Source organism: Apis mellifera, linkage group LG6 (genome assembly GCF_003254395.2).
Source record: "Apis mellifera strain DH4 linkage group LG6, Amel_HAv3.1, whole genome shotgun sequence".
Classification (NCBI taxonomy): Eukaryota; Metazoa; Arthropoda; class Insecta; order Hymenoptera; family Apidae; genus Apis; species Apis mellifera.
The window spans coordinates 16,843,872-16,859,498 of NC_037643.1; the positions used below are offsets into that span (position 1 = coordinate 16,843,872).

The 15,627-nt window shown below is 24.6% G+C and overlaps 2 protein-coding genes across 3 annotated transcripts; one reads left to right on the plus strand and one right to left on the minus strand.

Moving 5' to 3' along the window:
- Positions 1 to 903: 903 nt before the first annotated feature.
- On the minus strand, positions 904 to 2,559 carry LOC413781 (surfeit locus protein 1). The gene is made up of 5 exons (XM_397220.7): positions 2,276 to 2,559; positions 2,046 to 2,167; positions 1,791 to 1,979; positions 1,542 to 1,715; positions 904 to 1,198 (listed from the first exon to the last, which is right to left on the minus strand). Exons 1-5 carry the CDS (start codon positions 2,495 to 2,497, stop codon positions 982 to 984), a joined length of 924 nt encoding a protein of 307 aa, XP_397220.3. The 5' UTR covers positions 2,498 to 2,559; the 3' UTR covers positions 904 to 981.
- A 1,808-nt stretch (positions 2,560 to 4,367) lies between these two features.
- LOC413782 (cartilage oligomeric matrix protein) lies at positions 4,368 to 13,817 on the plus strand. 2 transcript variants are annotated; one of them, XM_397221.7, is made up of 15 exons: positions 4,368 to 4,629; positions 5,350 to 5,514; positions 5,721 to 5,953; positions 6,778 to 7,330; positions 8,551 to 8,636; positions 8,714 to 8,780; positions 9,702 to 9,915; positions 10,589 to 10,714; positions 10,790 to 11,066; positions 11,190 to 11,342; positions 11,433 to 11,814; positions 11,947 to 12,300; positions 12,415 to 12,642; positions 12,874 to 13,383; positions 13,594 to 13,817. In XM_397221.7, exons 1-15 carry the CDS (start codon positions 4,551 to 4,553, stop codon positions 13,716 to 13,718), a joined length of 3,552 nt encoding a protein of 1,183 aa, XP_397221.5. In that variant the 5' UTR covers positions 4,368 to 4,550; the 3' UTR covers positions 13,719 to 13,817. The 2 variants fall into 2 exon arrangements, with proteins under 2 accessions (XP_397221.5, XP_006570936.2); XM_006570873.3 differs by having other exon boundaries at positions 9,726 to 9,915.
- Positions 13,818 to 15,627: the final 1,810 nt, after the last annotated feature.

Here is a 15,627-nt window from a genome sequence, read left to right on the forward strand (position 1 = left end):
TATGAAAGTACTATAAAACTGCATACATTTAATCTTCCGCATCTCTTTTGTTTTTTAATACATTTGAAAATGTATATTTGGTTAAAATACTACAGTGATGTGAAAAGATTTATATACTGTTTATAAAATTTATCATTTAAACGGATATTATTACAGAATAAAGTAAAATAAACATATAACGCTTAATATTACATTAAACATTATGTTTTAATAAAATATACGTATTTTTTGAATAAATATAAATATTTTTTGGTACCTGAAATGATAGAATGAGTGCCATCGATTATATATCGCTATAATGATATATTATATTTTATAAAGGCACAACAAATTGGAAAGTTCAATAAACACGTCCTTTATCACATTTATCGTTTGAATTATTACTCGCGTATTGCGAAAGCGATAATAAATGTTAATTATTATGTTATTATATATAAATACGTATATATATATATATATGAAGAAAAGGAAAGTCGATGTAGGTGTGTATTTTCATATTTGTATGGTATATTTTCATATTTGTATTTTCTATGCTGACTTCTTCAATGTAATTGTATACCATGACCATTGTTGACAATTTTGTTGGTAGTGGTTATCATTATTGTTGTTATAATAATAAAAAATAACATTTTTGATGAATAATCAATATTCTTTTCTTTGTATAGAATATTTTTTTTTATATTATAAAATAATGAATATTATAAAATAAAAAAATTCTATGTTATCATTAGATGTTAAATTATATAAAAATAAATATTAAATTATAGAAATATTAAACCAATAATAATTTATGATTTAAATATATATATATAAATATACATATACATATATATATATATATTATATACATCATATGATATATATACATATGTATAATGTGATTAACATTGGAAAGAAACATAATTTAATTTATATAATATTATTTTCTAATAATTATTTTCTTTATACTATTACATATTTATGTGTAGTATATACTTGTTTTCATTCTGTAAATGGTATTCGTTTTATAAATTTCCTATACCACATATATGCAGTTACAACAGATAAACAATACCATGTAAGAATATAACTTAAATGCTCATTTCGTAATTCCACTATTGTTTGACCACCAAGCGGATATTGATTTACATTATTGTTAGCAATCATTTCTATATACACAGGAGATGCATTCCCTTTTCTAGCCATAGCATCCACATCTCTAAAAAGTAAGTAAGTGTATAATTATTGTACAATTATTAATGTATTAATAAAACTGAAAATTAAACCAAAAATTTAATGATTATTTCATGAAAAATAAAAAATATGTTATCGTTTTTATATTATCGATTAACTAAGATATTGTTATTTTTTTAAGATAATTTAATATTTTTAAAAAAATGATTGATAAATAATTATCAAAACTTTAATTTAAAATTAAAAAATTACATGATTAATTTTTTAAAATTATTTTTTTAAACGATTCTCGATTAATGATATGAGATTTTAATATTATTTATTGCTGTTCATATTAGTTTACTAGAAAAAAAATATATTTTCATTACCTATAATACCACATATTATTATGTGGCCGATTTTTAGGAACAAAAGGTGGTCTTCGTTCACTTGTTCTTAAAATTCCAACAATTTCTGTTTCGCCTTTTATTTGATTTTCTTCTCTCTTTGATGAATGTTTAAGTGATTTTGGAACCCAACCTCGATTCACCAAAATTGTTAAACTGTAAAATATTTTAAAACTTTACATCAAAAAAAGAATTTATAATTTCTAAATAAATTTAAAAACTTCTATTTACTCTCGATCTGCTAATTTAAAAGGTGTAATGATATGATATCCTCTTCCTCCTTTATTTATTGCAAAATTAGTTTCTACTGGTTTACCATCTTTTATTAAACTTTTATATCCTGCCACAAACTCCTTGTCATATAAAAAAGTTCCTTTTACTTTAATAGGATAATATTCTTTTGATTTCAAATCTTCTAAACTAAGTAAAATCATTTGTTAATCATTTTATATAATTTTTTAATATTATAAATTTAATTTGTCTTACTTTTCTGGTAATTTAATAGGTTCATGGTTAGTACGGCTTTTCAATTTATCTATTAAATTTCTTTTCCATTGAAGTCTTTGAATTTGCCATGTACCAAGCATAAAAGCACAAATTGGTATGCTCTATTTTAACATTTTTTTAATATAAAAAAATATTTATTAGTCTATAATATTCATTATTTTTAATATTTATATATAATAATATATATAATATTTATGATTTTAACTTACCAATAAACAATATTCGATAAAAGAAGTTTTTTCTTTTGAATCATAAGAATTATCATATTTATTTTCAAACAAGTTAGTTTTGAAACTTCTATTATATGATTTTTGAATATTTCTACCATTACATGATAATCGAGATAAATTTTCCTTGCTTAGAAATCGAGTAATGGTAACATAATATGGGTTTCTTACTTTCGTAAAAGCTTTGATAATTGGTAACTTCATTATTTATATTTATTTCAACTTTTATAGGTTATGTGTCTTCTACTTTGGAATGACAATAAACATATAGTATTAAATTACATGCACATGACAAGTAGGATAATATAGGAATAAAAAAAAATTTTGCTTTTATTTATGATTACAATAATGAAAAAAATTAATAATAAAATTTAAATATATAATTATATTATTAACATTATTATTAACATAGAAAAAATTCAATGTTATAATAAAATATCAAAAATTTTGTAAATTATTATTTCTATATTGAAATACAGAAATCTTTTTTTTTTAAGCAAAACTTTTGATTATTATCACATTATGATTATTCTTAATTAACCATTTTATTAATCTAATTATTAATATATATTGTAAATATAAAAATTTATTAAATATCTTAACAAAATATCAATGACTTTAAATTTAATAAAAAATAAAAACTAAACATTAAATTCATATGAATGTTGCAAACAAGTTTTTTCTTATTTTTATGCCGGCTAATTCATCAATCAATCAGATTTCCAAGCCATTCTTAGTAATAAATTTTGCAAAATATAGCAAAGAAAGCAATTGATGGAAAAAAATAGAAATAAATAAAAATTAGCGCCATCTGTAAGAAACCAATGAAATTAATATAACAACAAAGTGTAGAAGCAAGATACAGATATGGTAAAAAAGCTATTCTCTTATACTGTAAATGAAATATACATAGAAAGAACAAAAGATAGTGGGAGAAGAATAGAAATAAATTAAGAATTGATCATTAACGTCAATTCTCTTGAATTGTAAGGATATTTTTTCAAAAAAAAAACTAGAATAGAAGAAAAAAGAATAGAGAATTAATGTCATTTTTTAAGCTTTTAAAAAATATTTAAAAAAAGATATTTTTGGAACTCAAAAGATGGCGCTGATTGTCAATTCTTACCCTATCTTTATTCTTCTCTCATTATCTCTTGTTTTTTCTGTGTTTCATTTGTAACATTCTGAAAATGGTACTGAAATGGATTTCAATATTTTTATTCTCTCTCTGTCTTTTTCTTGGTATTTAGTTTTTTTTGTCTATTTTTGAATAAAAAAGAAGCATAAAAAAGACAAGATACGGAATGTCAATTGAATACATTTTTTTTTCTTTAAAATTAAAATGTTTTAATTTGTAATGTTAAAAAATATAGATATTACATTCTATATATATTGGTTTATGATAAATATTTCGATATTTAAATGATAATAAAATTAATTATTGAATTTTTTAATTTGTTTCATATATAACTATTTCATATTTAATTATTTCACATATAAATGATTTTTAAATATTTGAAAAGATCATATATTATTTTAAATATTATTTCAGAAAACATCAAATATAAAAAGTTGAAAAAATATAATTTTATATTCTGTTTTTTTTTAAATATATATATATTACGATCATGTATTTTGATGCACGTTTACATTAATTTTATATTTATTTATTTTAAACAAGAATTATCTTTTGCGTTTAACATTTTAAAATTTTTTCAATTTTGAGCGTTACTTTTCATTCGATTTTTCCTATTGTTCTAATTTCATCCTTTAAATTGAATAAAAATTTATTTATTGTTTGCTCACATGAGAATAGCAAATACAAAATGAAAGAATAGCAATGAGAGATGAAATCATAAAGGAGAGAATTACGTGAATAATGAATAAAAATTAATTTTTTATTACAAATAAATATCTTGCGATTTGCCTTATTTTTATTCGTCATGATACATAATGATATTATTGATATATATCGAATAACATTTCGATATTATCGATATTTTTTAATAATTTTACTCTTTACTTTGTACATACTCGATAATCCCGTGGGTGCTTATAAAAGCAATGAACGCCTTTCCTCCTTGTCTCAGTCGATGAACGTCCCGCAATCTATTTGTTTGTACAGCATCGATACGTACTGTTTCCAATTCGATTGGCAAAAAAATTGTAAACACGGGAAGAAGAAAAATTAGTAAATCGACATAAAGAAAATGGAATGATCGTAAAATTTGCAAATAAGAAAAAAAAGTGATTTAAAATGCGAGTTATCATAACATTGATTATCACGATATTTTTCCTTGTTTATGTTGTCGATTCTAGCATTACACGAGATGAAGGTAAGATGATATTATTGTATTTTGATTCATTTCATTTTTTTTATTCATTTATTTAAATTTTATAAGAATTTCCTAATTATATCTATATATATATATAAAATGATGGAAATTTGAAAGAAATTAAAATGATTCAAAACTTTTTAATCTCAATATAAAAATTATCGAATTTTTTGATTTTATTTATATTTTGAGAATATGTGTAACAATTGAAAAATTTCTCTATTTTATTTTCGTTCTAATTTTTTCAGATATTGTGATATTGATATTATATTTCCTATTGTTTTGAATTTATTTTATATAAGAAGATATTTAAAAATTTTAAATTTCTTCTAATATTGTTGATATAAAATATTTAATTTTATTAAATAAATCTTGTATTGTATAATCAAAATCTTGAATTTTAATTTATAATAAATTTCAATTAAAAATTTTAAGCTATTATATTTTTATTATTTGATTCTTTGGAAATAAAGCAAAGTGAAGTGTAGCAAAATACTGTCGTACGTTCTCATAAGATATTTACGGTATTGCAAACCAGTCTCCCTGCAAGTTGACAAAAAACCCGATAACGGCACGCGCAGGGCAATAAATTGTTTTCACAGTCAACATTTAGTTTGAAGTTTCGTGTTTACGTTCAAATAGTAGAAATAAACTAAACTGAATTTGAAATTTAAAGTTTAAATTTAATATTATACTTTTCATTACAAATTTGTTTTCTAGATCTGGAGAAAAATCTTCGAGAAAGATGGAACGACGACTTTGTGATTGTTTTTTCAAACATCAAGTCGAAAAAGAAACAATTTCAAGTAATGGTCGAAGTCCTTCTAACAATAAAATATGAAAAATCGAAAATGGTACTTATGCTCGACAGACGGGCGAAACGAGGTAAAAGAAAGTGCTTGAAAATGTAAATAATTCACTTTTCACATCTTCTCTCATTTAAATTTTGTATATCTTTATAAAAATAACATTTTTTTTAATAACAAGCGCATCTATATCTTTTTCAATATATAATTCATTTTTTTCAGAACTTCATTTTATCATTTTCACAGATATAAAAGAAACTATGAAACAATAAACTCATATTTCAGTAATCCTCGAGAATATCGACGAAGTTGGCCATCGCGTAGCACAGTACATTAACATGGACAATTTGAACGTAAATTCGAATTTTCCATCAAAGAACGTAATTTTCCTGGTCCATCAATCTCAGCCAGGAGCTCGAATGGCCGTTTACATCGATTGCATTTATCGAGGCGTGATACCTTTGAAGAAAACTTTCCGTGAATTAACAAACAGCGAAGATAATCTTCTCATAGAAGCGGTGAGTTTTTATCTCAAAAATATCAAAACTTGAAAAACTTTTCGAATCTCGAAAAATTTTCAAATTTTGAAAACTTCCGAATGTTCCTTAATTAAAACACGTCATAGAAATTTAGGAATTGTAAAATTTTTTACATAAATACATCAAATTTCATATATTATCTTCGCACTTATTTATTTCGTTTTTATTTCATTTTTAAAAAAAGTGCACTTGTCATTATTCTTTTTTTTTTTCATTATTTTTCTTCTTTAACATTATTTCGCGTCTTATTTTTGCCGGAGAATAAATGATCAAACGTTCTTTCTTTCTTTTTTCTCTTTTTCAACAAGAATTTCACAGTTGTTAGAATCGGTTACGTTAGATGCCGTAGGATGATGTCTTTCCAAATATGGCCGGCTAACCAAGGCTGCTCGCCTTTATTACGTACAGCTGCTAACTCGTGCAACGCATTTAAGCATAGTGAATTGATTTCGATTCGCTTAGGCTTCATCCTTATTAAATATATATATATATACACGGCCCACTTTCTTACAATTCCGCTTAAGATATGCACGCAAGAAAAAAAAAAATCGATGATCATGTGATTGATGATGGAACAGGAGAGCAAAATAAGATTTTCCTCGTTTAATATTCATCGAGACTAATTGATATACAGATCATTATATATTTCATGAAAATAAACTTGTTAGGAATAATATTATCTCTTGCTAGTAATATTTTATTGTTGCTTTATAGATTAGGATTACTTAACCTTAAATGCGACAAAATATAAAATCGATAATTTATAAATGTAAAAATATTTTTTTCGGATATTATGTTTTCAGTTTAGGGAAAGGAAGAGTCAAGTAAAGGTATATCCATTGGCAAGAAGTATGGAAGCTCTGCAAGAAGAGAATTGTCTTAGCACTTTGACCGATACGAATACAGAATCTCAAGAATTAAGATCGATCGACGATAATAACAATTTCGAGACACCTTCGTTCAATAGCGCTCGTGTAAATTTACGAAACAAACAAAATCACCATGTTCATCGATCGAAGGAACATAATCACGATGAAACAGTCGATTTATTCGAAGATACAGATCAGATCGATTTGAATTCGAGACAATCAAATCACAATCGTCATTCTGTTCGAGATCGATCGAATCGATATAAACACGAAAACGATCGTAATAAGTATCTTGAATTCGATCAAGATTTTTCCAGTCTAATGAAACGTTTGCAACAACCTGAATATTTCAATGAACCTATTCAGGAAAAGTTTGAAGTATTAAGTAATTTAAATGAATCGGATATATTGAATCAACCAATTAATATATATCATAAGAGGGTTCCAAGAAGAGGAGATATAGGGATTCAATCCTTGGATGAAAGAGGTAAGTGTATTAAACAAACATGGGAATTATTGAAAATTATTGTATAAATATCGAATGATTATAAAAATACAATCATTTGATTGATCAAACGAGCGAATTTTTGATACTTTTTTCATTTTGGAAAAATTTAACCTCTTCAGGAATTGATATATGTATATATTTAGTTTCTTTATAATTTAGAATTATTTTAAAAAATTAAAATCTGTTCAAAAATTCTTCACTACAGAATCTTTTAATGATAAAAATAAAAAGTTCGAAACATTGACAAAATTTTATTTTACTTGACAATTATTACTTTGAAAGTATTGTAATAGTGTCGCTAAAAATTCCTGAAAAGGTTAAGTAAAACGAGTATTCTTTAATCATTTGTCAAATAACAAGATTGTTTTTATTTTTTTGCTCGTTTGATTTAAATAAAAAAATTGAAAATTGCTATCATGAATTAACAATCTCTTAGATTTAAATAATTGAAGTTAATTAATATATATATTCAATTTTTCATCAATGTAATGAGAATATTTAAATATTTTGATTTTGTGATTTTTGTGATTCATTCTATATATCTAATTAATCATACAAAAAATAAGTTATAAACTAATTTTTAATAATAAAGTTAGAAATAAAATATATTTTTTGATCTATGTATCAAACAATTTTTAATGATATTTTTAAATTTTCTTATAATTAACAGCATAATAAGAAAATAACGCGTCTTAACTTTTATTTTTAATGACATTTTTACAATATCTTTTTTTTTTTATCATAATTAAATGACTAAGTAAAAAATTATCGCCTAGAAATTACTTTATTACTATGAAATATTAATGTTTTTGCTCAATAAAAGTTAATGATACTAATAAAACTTGTTTTCTTTTACTTTTCTGTTACTGATTGAATTTAAATTTGCAATAAAATAAAATTGCCTATAATTATATAGTGTTCTATCCGTTTTTTTAGAATAATTCTTTAAAATTATATTAATCTTATATCTTAAAGTTAATAAATTAATTAATATTATAAATTATAATAATTATATTATATATATATATTATATAATTATATAATAATTACAATATTATAATTATAAATTAATATTTGAATAATATCAATAATATATAAGTAAAAAATTATTTTAACATTTTAATTAGAATTTATTATTTAAATAATATATAATGTACAAGTAATTTTGAATAGGTTAACTAAAAAATATAATTTCATAGTTTGCCTGACAGATAATCAGATAGTGAAAACATTGAACGAATTGATTGGAGCTACCAAAAAAATCTGGCGAGAAATCGAATTAAACGTGAGTAATAACGTTGTTCAAAATTATTCAATATTCGATATTTAATAAATTGTTCTTAATTAGATATATTTTTCCAGAGATTGGAAACGCATCGCGTTCTCCTATTAATCGAAAATTGTGCAGCTTGTCGTGAACCGCCGCCGGGTGAGTGAAGTTCTGCTGTATTGAAAGAATTAATTTAATCGACAAGAAAATGTCTTGATTCTCCATTGTTTCTTCATTTTTAAATTTTCTTTTCTCGCTTTTCTTGATCGTTTGCTTCGCGACAATTTCTTTCTAATTAACGACGTTAGTTGTGTACAAATAATTATTGGTTATAGATGATGAAAGATCATCTACATAAATGTATAACATGGCCTTACGTTGCAATAAATGAATATTTTTTTCAAAATGGAATAATGTTGTCTCTTAAGAAATTCCGATTTTTTTTTGTTCGAGAAACATTTCGTTGCGTTTAATTGTGAAACGTAATTAAAATTAAAATAATAAGAGGATCCTGAAAATATTTAGAAAAAAAAAATGAGTCTTTTAAAATTTTATAATTCCCAAATCCGCATTAAATCATATAAATCAGTTAAAATTAATTAATCGAATGATTAAATTGCACAAAGTTCAAATATAATTGTCGGGAAAATAATAGAAAAGCGTTAAATTACATAACTGAGAGCCAAAAGTGAGTGGTAAATATGCAATTTCAAATAAAACATTACATATGTATATGTTTTTTTTACTAATAACATACTACTCATTTTTGACTTTTATTATACATTTTTTTTATAGTTCATTAATTCGTTAAATTAGAATAAATGTAATTAAATAAATAATAATATGTAATTTTACCAATATATATATAATAATCCAAGATCGGTTGAATCATTACAAATTGATTGATCGTTCGAGGGTTAAGAAGTTAAAACGGATTCCGAGTCTTCGTTTAATTTCGCAAAGAAAAAAATGTTAAAGAAATGTCGAAAAAATTCTGACGAACAGAAATTCGTCAAGGAATCGAAAAAATTCTTGAAATCATAATATCTTGTCAAGAAATTGATCTTGGCAATTCCGCAGTTCCGTTGACGACTACGACGCCAGCACCACCTAGTTGCTCTTACAAATCGCCCTGCTTCCCTGGCTCAGAATGTCGTGATACACCACGCGGACCTCAGTGCGGAGCGTGCCCGCCAGATTATACCGGTGATGGATATCGTTGCGTGAAAATTACTTGTGCACATAATCCTTGCTTTAAAGGAGTCAGATGCTATGATCAGTCGGATAGATATAGGTAAGAATAGAATCGATGAATTGGATATTAAATATTTGCTGGCAATGAAGATTCTATGAAATTATTTCCTATGATATACAGATAGTTTTTCTTAATCCTTTGACACAGAACTATCTTATGGAATTTCTTATCTATGAAATACTAAGATAGAAACAATATCTATATATTTATGAATATTGTTATAAGATAGAAAAAAATTACGTTTCATTAAATTTACGTAAAATTAAATATCCACGTAATCGTGAAAAATATAGTAATAGTAGAAAATAGTAAGCATACAGTGTTTCAACTAAACTCATATATTATTTGTCAGATATTTAAATATAGTAAGTAATGCCTACTTTAACGATTTTTATCGCTATTTTCACCAATTCTCATAAATAGGATTTTAGAATAAACTTCAAACATATCGAATGAAATAATTACTAAATGAAATTTAACATCGATTTCTATCGATTTTTATCTATTTCATATATATATCGATGACTTCCAAAAATTTATGTCTTCTAAAAAATCGGATTCGATTCCAAATGACTAAAGTAGACATTGATTTATATGTTTAGGAATCATTTTTATCATTGAAATAGAATCCTTTTATATTTAATGAATCTATATAGTTTTTTCCTTTCACAATATTTTATTATTTATAATTTTATTGTTTAAAATTTTTCAGTTGTGGAAATTGTCCCATTGGTTACATAGGTAATGGCAAGCATTGTGAGCTTAAAAATGTTTGTGAACCTAATCCATGTTATTCAGAAGTACAATGTGATTTGATTTCTGAACCACCATTTTATAGGTAATAAAACAAAACATCAAATTAAACTATTTTGTAGTATGAAAAAAATTTTTGATTAAATATAATGATTTCCAGATGTGGTGTTTGTCCAAATGGATTCACTGGTAATGGCTCTGTATGTGTTGATATAAACGAATGCGAAATAGCACAACCATGCTCTTTAGGAGTACAATGTATCAATCTCCATCCAGGATTCAGATGCGATCCTTGTCCACCAGGATATACTGGTACAATGATCGAAGGAGTTGGCTTAGAGATTGCAATGAATCGCAAACAAATTTGTCAAGATATAAACGAATGCGAAAATAACAATGGAGGTTGTGATCCATACATGGAATGTATTAATATGCAGGTAATATAATTTATACATTTATGTAAGAATGACAATTTTTGATAAAAAGTAATAAGTTTCATATATTTACTTAAAATAAATAAATTAATTAATTAAATCCCATCTTTTCTCTCTGTTTTTTAGGGTTCATATAGATGTGGTGCATGTAGAGCAGGTTTCATTGGAAATCAAACAGTGGGTTGTCATCCTGCTCACAGCATTTGTCCAGATTTAATAACTCGTTGCGATGTAAACGCCGAATGCGTTTGTATAGATACTAATGTATATTCATGCAGAGTAAGAAAATTATTAAAACTTATTATTTAATATTGTTTTAATTATGTCAAAAATGTTATAAATAATTAAAACTTAAAAATATAATTCTAGTGTCGTGTTGGATGGACTGGAGATGGTTTAATTTGTGGCATAGATAGAGATAATGATGGAATTCCTGATAGGAATCTTCATTGTCGTGATCGACATTGTCGTATGGATAATTGTCCATTAACACCAAATAGCGGACAAGAAGACGCGGATAGAGATGGCATAGGCGATGCATGTGATCCGGACGCTGATGATGATGGTGTTTTAAATTCTTCAGATAATTGTCCTTTCATTTCAAATCCTGGTCAAGAAGATAATGATAGTGATGGTCCTGATTTAGTAGGGGATATTTGCGACAATTGTCCTCGAGTAAGAAATCCGAAGCAGGAGGATACCGATGATGATGGCATCGGCGATGCTTGTGATCCCGATATCGATAATGATGGTGAGATTTTAGAAAATAATATAAAGATTTTCTTTTTATTTTAAATAATATTTGTGCATAAAAATTGAAAAATTGAAATTATTTAATATACATTTCATAAATTAGATAAAAACAAAAAATATAATTTTGCAGGTATTCCGAATAATCAGGATAATTGTCAAAAAATAAAAAATCAAAATCAAAATGATATGGATGAAGATGGAATAGGCGACGCATGCGATAATTGTCCTTACGGATATAATCCGAATCAATTGGATCAAGATGGGGATGGAGTAGGTGATGATTGCGATAATGATAACGATAGAGATAGAGATGGAGTACAAGATGATAGAGATAATTGTCCTGACGTGGCAAATTCAGGACAAAATGACGATGATCATGATGGCATAGGAAACGAATGCGATAATGATATGGATAATGATGGTGTGCCAAATTCAAATGATAATTGTCCTTATGTATATAATCCAGATCAACGTCATACACATAGTAAGTAGAACATCATTGGATCATGTTATTTGAATGTATGGATTTGAAAGTTTGAAAAATAAAATACCATTATTAATCATTATTAATTTATATATAAAAAAAATTTATTTGCAGATAATTTTATCGGAGATGCTTGTTGGCATGATTATGATAACGATACCGTGAAGAATATACATGATAATTGTCCTAACAATAGTTTGATTTGGGCGACAGATTTCAGGAAATATACTACAATTGCTTTAGATCCATTTGGTACAGCTCAAGAAGATCCTGTTTGGGTAATACACAATGATGGTGCAGAAATTCAACAGCTTGTGAATAGTGATCCTGGAATTGCCATTGGTAATATATTAATATTTATATAATATAATATTTATATACATTTTCTTAAATATTAAAATATTAATTTAAGATATTAAAAAATTTGAAATTATTATCATGAGTTTATAGAGATTTACTTATATTTAAATTATTTTAAATAGTTAGTAACTACTCAAAGTAAATGCAAATTTAAATACTTTAAAAAGTTCCGAAATCTTTTATCTTGTAACTTTTAATTCTTATTTGCAACAGGACCGGACATTTTTAGTGGCGTAGATTTCGAGGGTACATTTTTTGTTGACGATGATGGAGACGATGACTTTGTTGGTTTCGTATTCTCCTACCAAGATAATCGTAGGTTCTACATTGTAGCCTGGAAAAAAGCTCATCAGCCATATTGGGTCCCAACACCGTTCAGAGCAGTAGGTGATCCAGGAATATACTTAAAACTTGTCGATTCAGATACTGGTCCCGGTGAAATTCTCAGAAATAGTCTCTGGCATAACGAGAATACAATAAATCAAGTAAAAATTCTTTGGCATGATCCAAAGAAAATTGGCTGGAAAGAGAGAACATCATATAGGTGGCAATTATTACACAGACCTAAAATAGGTCTGATTAGGTTCAGACTTTATCAAGGAAAACAACTAATGGCAGACTCAGGAAACGTTTACGATTCGACCTTGAAAGGAGGAAAATTAGGTGTTTACTGTTTTTCTCAAGAAAAAATTACTTGGTCGAATTTGTTGTATGTGTGTAAAGGTAAGAAAAAAAAGTGATGTTTTGTATTCGGATCGGAATTTTATTTCGCAATTTTTATTTAAATTCATAATAATTTATTATCTTTATGGTTTAATGTGTCAATGATAATTAACACAAAAATAATTAATTATAGCAAAAATATTCATTATTCTGAAAAAAATCTTTTTTTATCTTTATAAAATATTTTTTAACTTTTATAATATTTTTCAGAAACTGTTCCTTTATCAGTATGGAATGATTTGCCATCGAACTTGAGGAAAGAAATAAATGTGGATATAAATAACGAAATAAAATCTCAATACAGTCAAAAATCTATCTATTACGACTCACATTAAATTTTCAAATTTTATTTTGTTATATTATCGGAAAATGCGATTAAATCGAATATTATAGATTTGATTCATAGTATATGTCCTATTAAAAAATGAAAAAATACTCGTTACTTGTATGTATATACATATGTATGATTTTATGTAAGTATATCTTTCATTTAATTAATAATTAAACTTTGTTCTATCCTTTTTTTTTTTTTTTTTTTTTAACTTTTATTCCATTCTCTTTGTATGAAATTCGAAAATTTGTAACATTTAAATGTATGTGATTCAAGATATAATATGACAAATATATTTTAATTAATCTTATTTCTTTTGCTAAGGATGAACAAAGTCTATATGAGCAAAATCTTAAAAATAATATTATATTTGTGAAATACATATATGCTTAATGCTATTTAATAAAGGAAGATTACAGTCTAAATGTGCGCTTTTTGAACAAATTGAATTACATTTATTAATTCTCAATTGGTAGACCGAAGATAATTCACAAATGTTTGGATTTACTTAGTTTTACAGTATTTCATTTTATTTTCATGCGGCCAGGCAAGATTTTTATTGGTTTTTATCTCACCTAACAACGAAGTTCTTCTCGATATTAAAAAACCTATATGTGTATATACTTCAACATTTGTATTACATATAAGAAAGTATTTATTATAATAAGAGATTCTAATGTATATTTATTTTATTTAAAATTTGAACATTACAAAAAAAAATATAATTTTGATGAAATGAATTTACTACAAAAAGACAATTTACTACAAGGAAGAACATCGTATATGATAGAGAAAATTTCAAATTTCTATATGTTGTTTAAATTAAGAAAAGATATATAATTTATTAACAATATAATATATTGTATAATATATTGTAAGGTACCAAAAAAAAATGTAATAAATATTGAAATAAATAATGCATAAATATATACAATATTTAGGCCCCTAAAAAAAAATTTATTTTTTATTACGAATAAAATTTCATACACTTTCTTTGATTTACACGAAATATTCATTCTCCAAATTTTCATTTGATTAAAAATAATTAAAAGAAAACATAAGAAAAACATCTTTGTATTTTGTACATTGTAAAAATATTTATTTCATATATTTCTAGAAAAATAATAATAATTTAGAAAGTTTAGAAAAAACATTTAATTTTTGTAATTTTATTAATTGTTGTTTTTCAAAATAATCATTTCTTTTCATCAAGAGAATTAACTAATCGAATAAACTAATAAATCGAAATAATGTAATAAAAAATAATCAAATAAGAATTTTAAGCAATAACAATTTCGTACAAAAATATTATTTTGTAAATGATATGTACAAAAAGTTCGTGTAAATCGAGAAATGAGTGTAATTATTTTTCGTTTCTTATTCGTTTACAAAAATTATTATATTTATAATACTTTTTTTTGAATAAATACTTGAAAATAAGACTGTCTAGTATTAAATTTATGGATTTTCTATTTATTCAATATTTTAGTATTTTTTATGAAAACGCAAAAACCATTTCATTATGTAAAATTATGTTTTTCCTACCAGATCATAATTAAAAATACAACTTAATTTTATATATCTGTATTTACACTAAGGAACATATAGATACGATTATTTTTAAATTGTGGCAATTCCTTTTTGAGGAAGTTTATAATTGTAATTGAGGAAGTGAAAGTTATGTTTTTTTTAAATGCACTATCCATTAAAAGAGGCCGAATAAATATACAATTATTATAAAATAATAATGTAGCGTGTATATAAAATACACAAGAAATAAATATCATGAATTTACAAATAAATACTTATTATTACATTAAACCTATATATTTATATAAGTATTAATCTAAAAAAAGACAAGAGATATCCATGGAAACAAAATAACAACGTTACATAATATTAATTTATAAACT

Coding starts and splice junctions, on each gene's coding strand:
- LOC413781 (XM_397220.7), bottom strand. CDS start 2,497: ATGAAGTTACCAATTATCAAAGCTTTTACGAAAGTAAGAAACCCATAT. Junction 2,168..2,275: donor TTATCGAATATTGTTTATTG/GTAAGTTAAAAT, acceptor ATGTTAAAATAG/AGCATACCAATTTGTGCTTT. Junction 1,716..1,790: donor TTTAAATTAGCAGATCGAGA/GTAAATAGAAGT, acceptor AATATTTTACAG/TTTAACAATTTTGGTGAATC.
- LOC413782 (XM_397221.7), top strand. CDS start 4,551: ATGCGAGTTATCATAACATTGATTATCACGATATTTTTCCTTGTTTAT. Junction 4,630..5,349: donor TAGCATTACACGAGATGAAG/GTAAGATGATAT, acceptor TTTGTTTTCTAG/ATCTGGAGAAAAATCTTCGA. Junction 10,715..10,789: donor TCTGAACCACCATTTTATAG/GTAATAAAACAA, acceptor AATGATTTCCAG/ATGTGGTGTTTGTCCAAATG.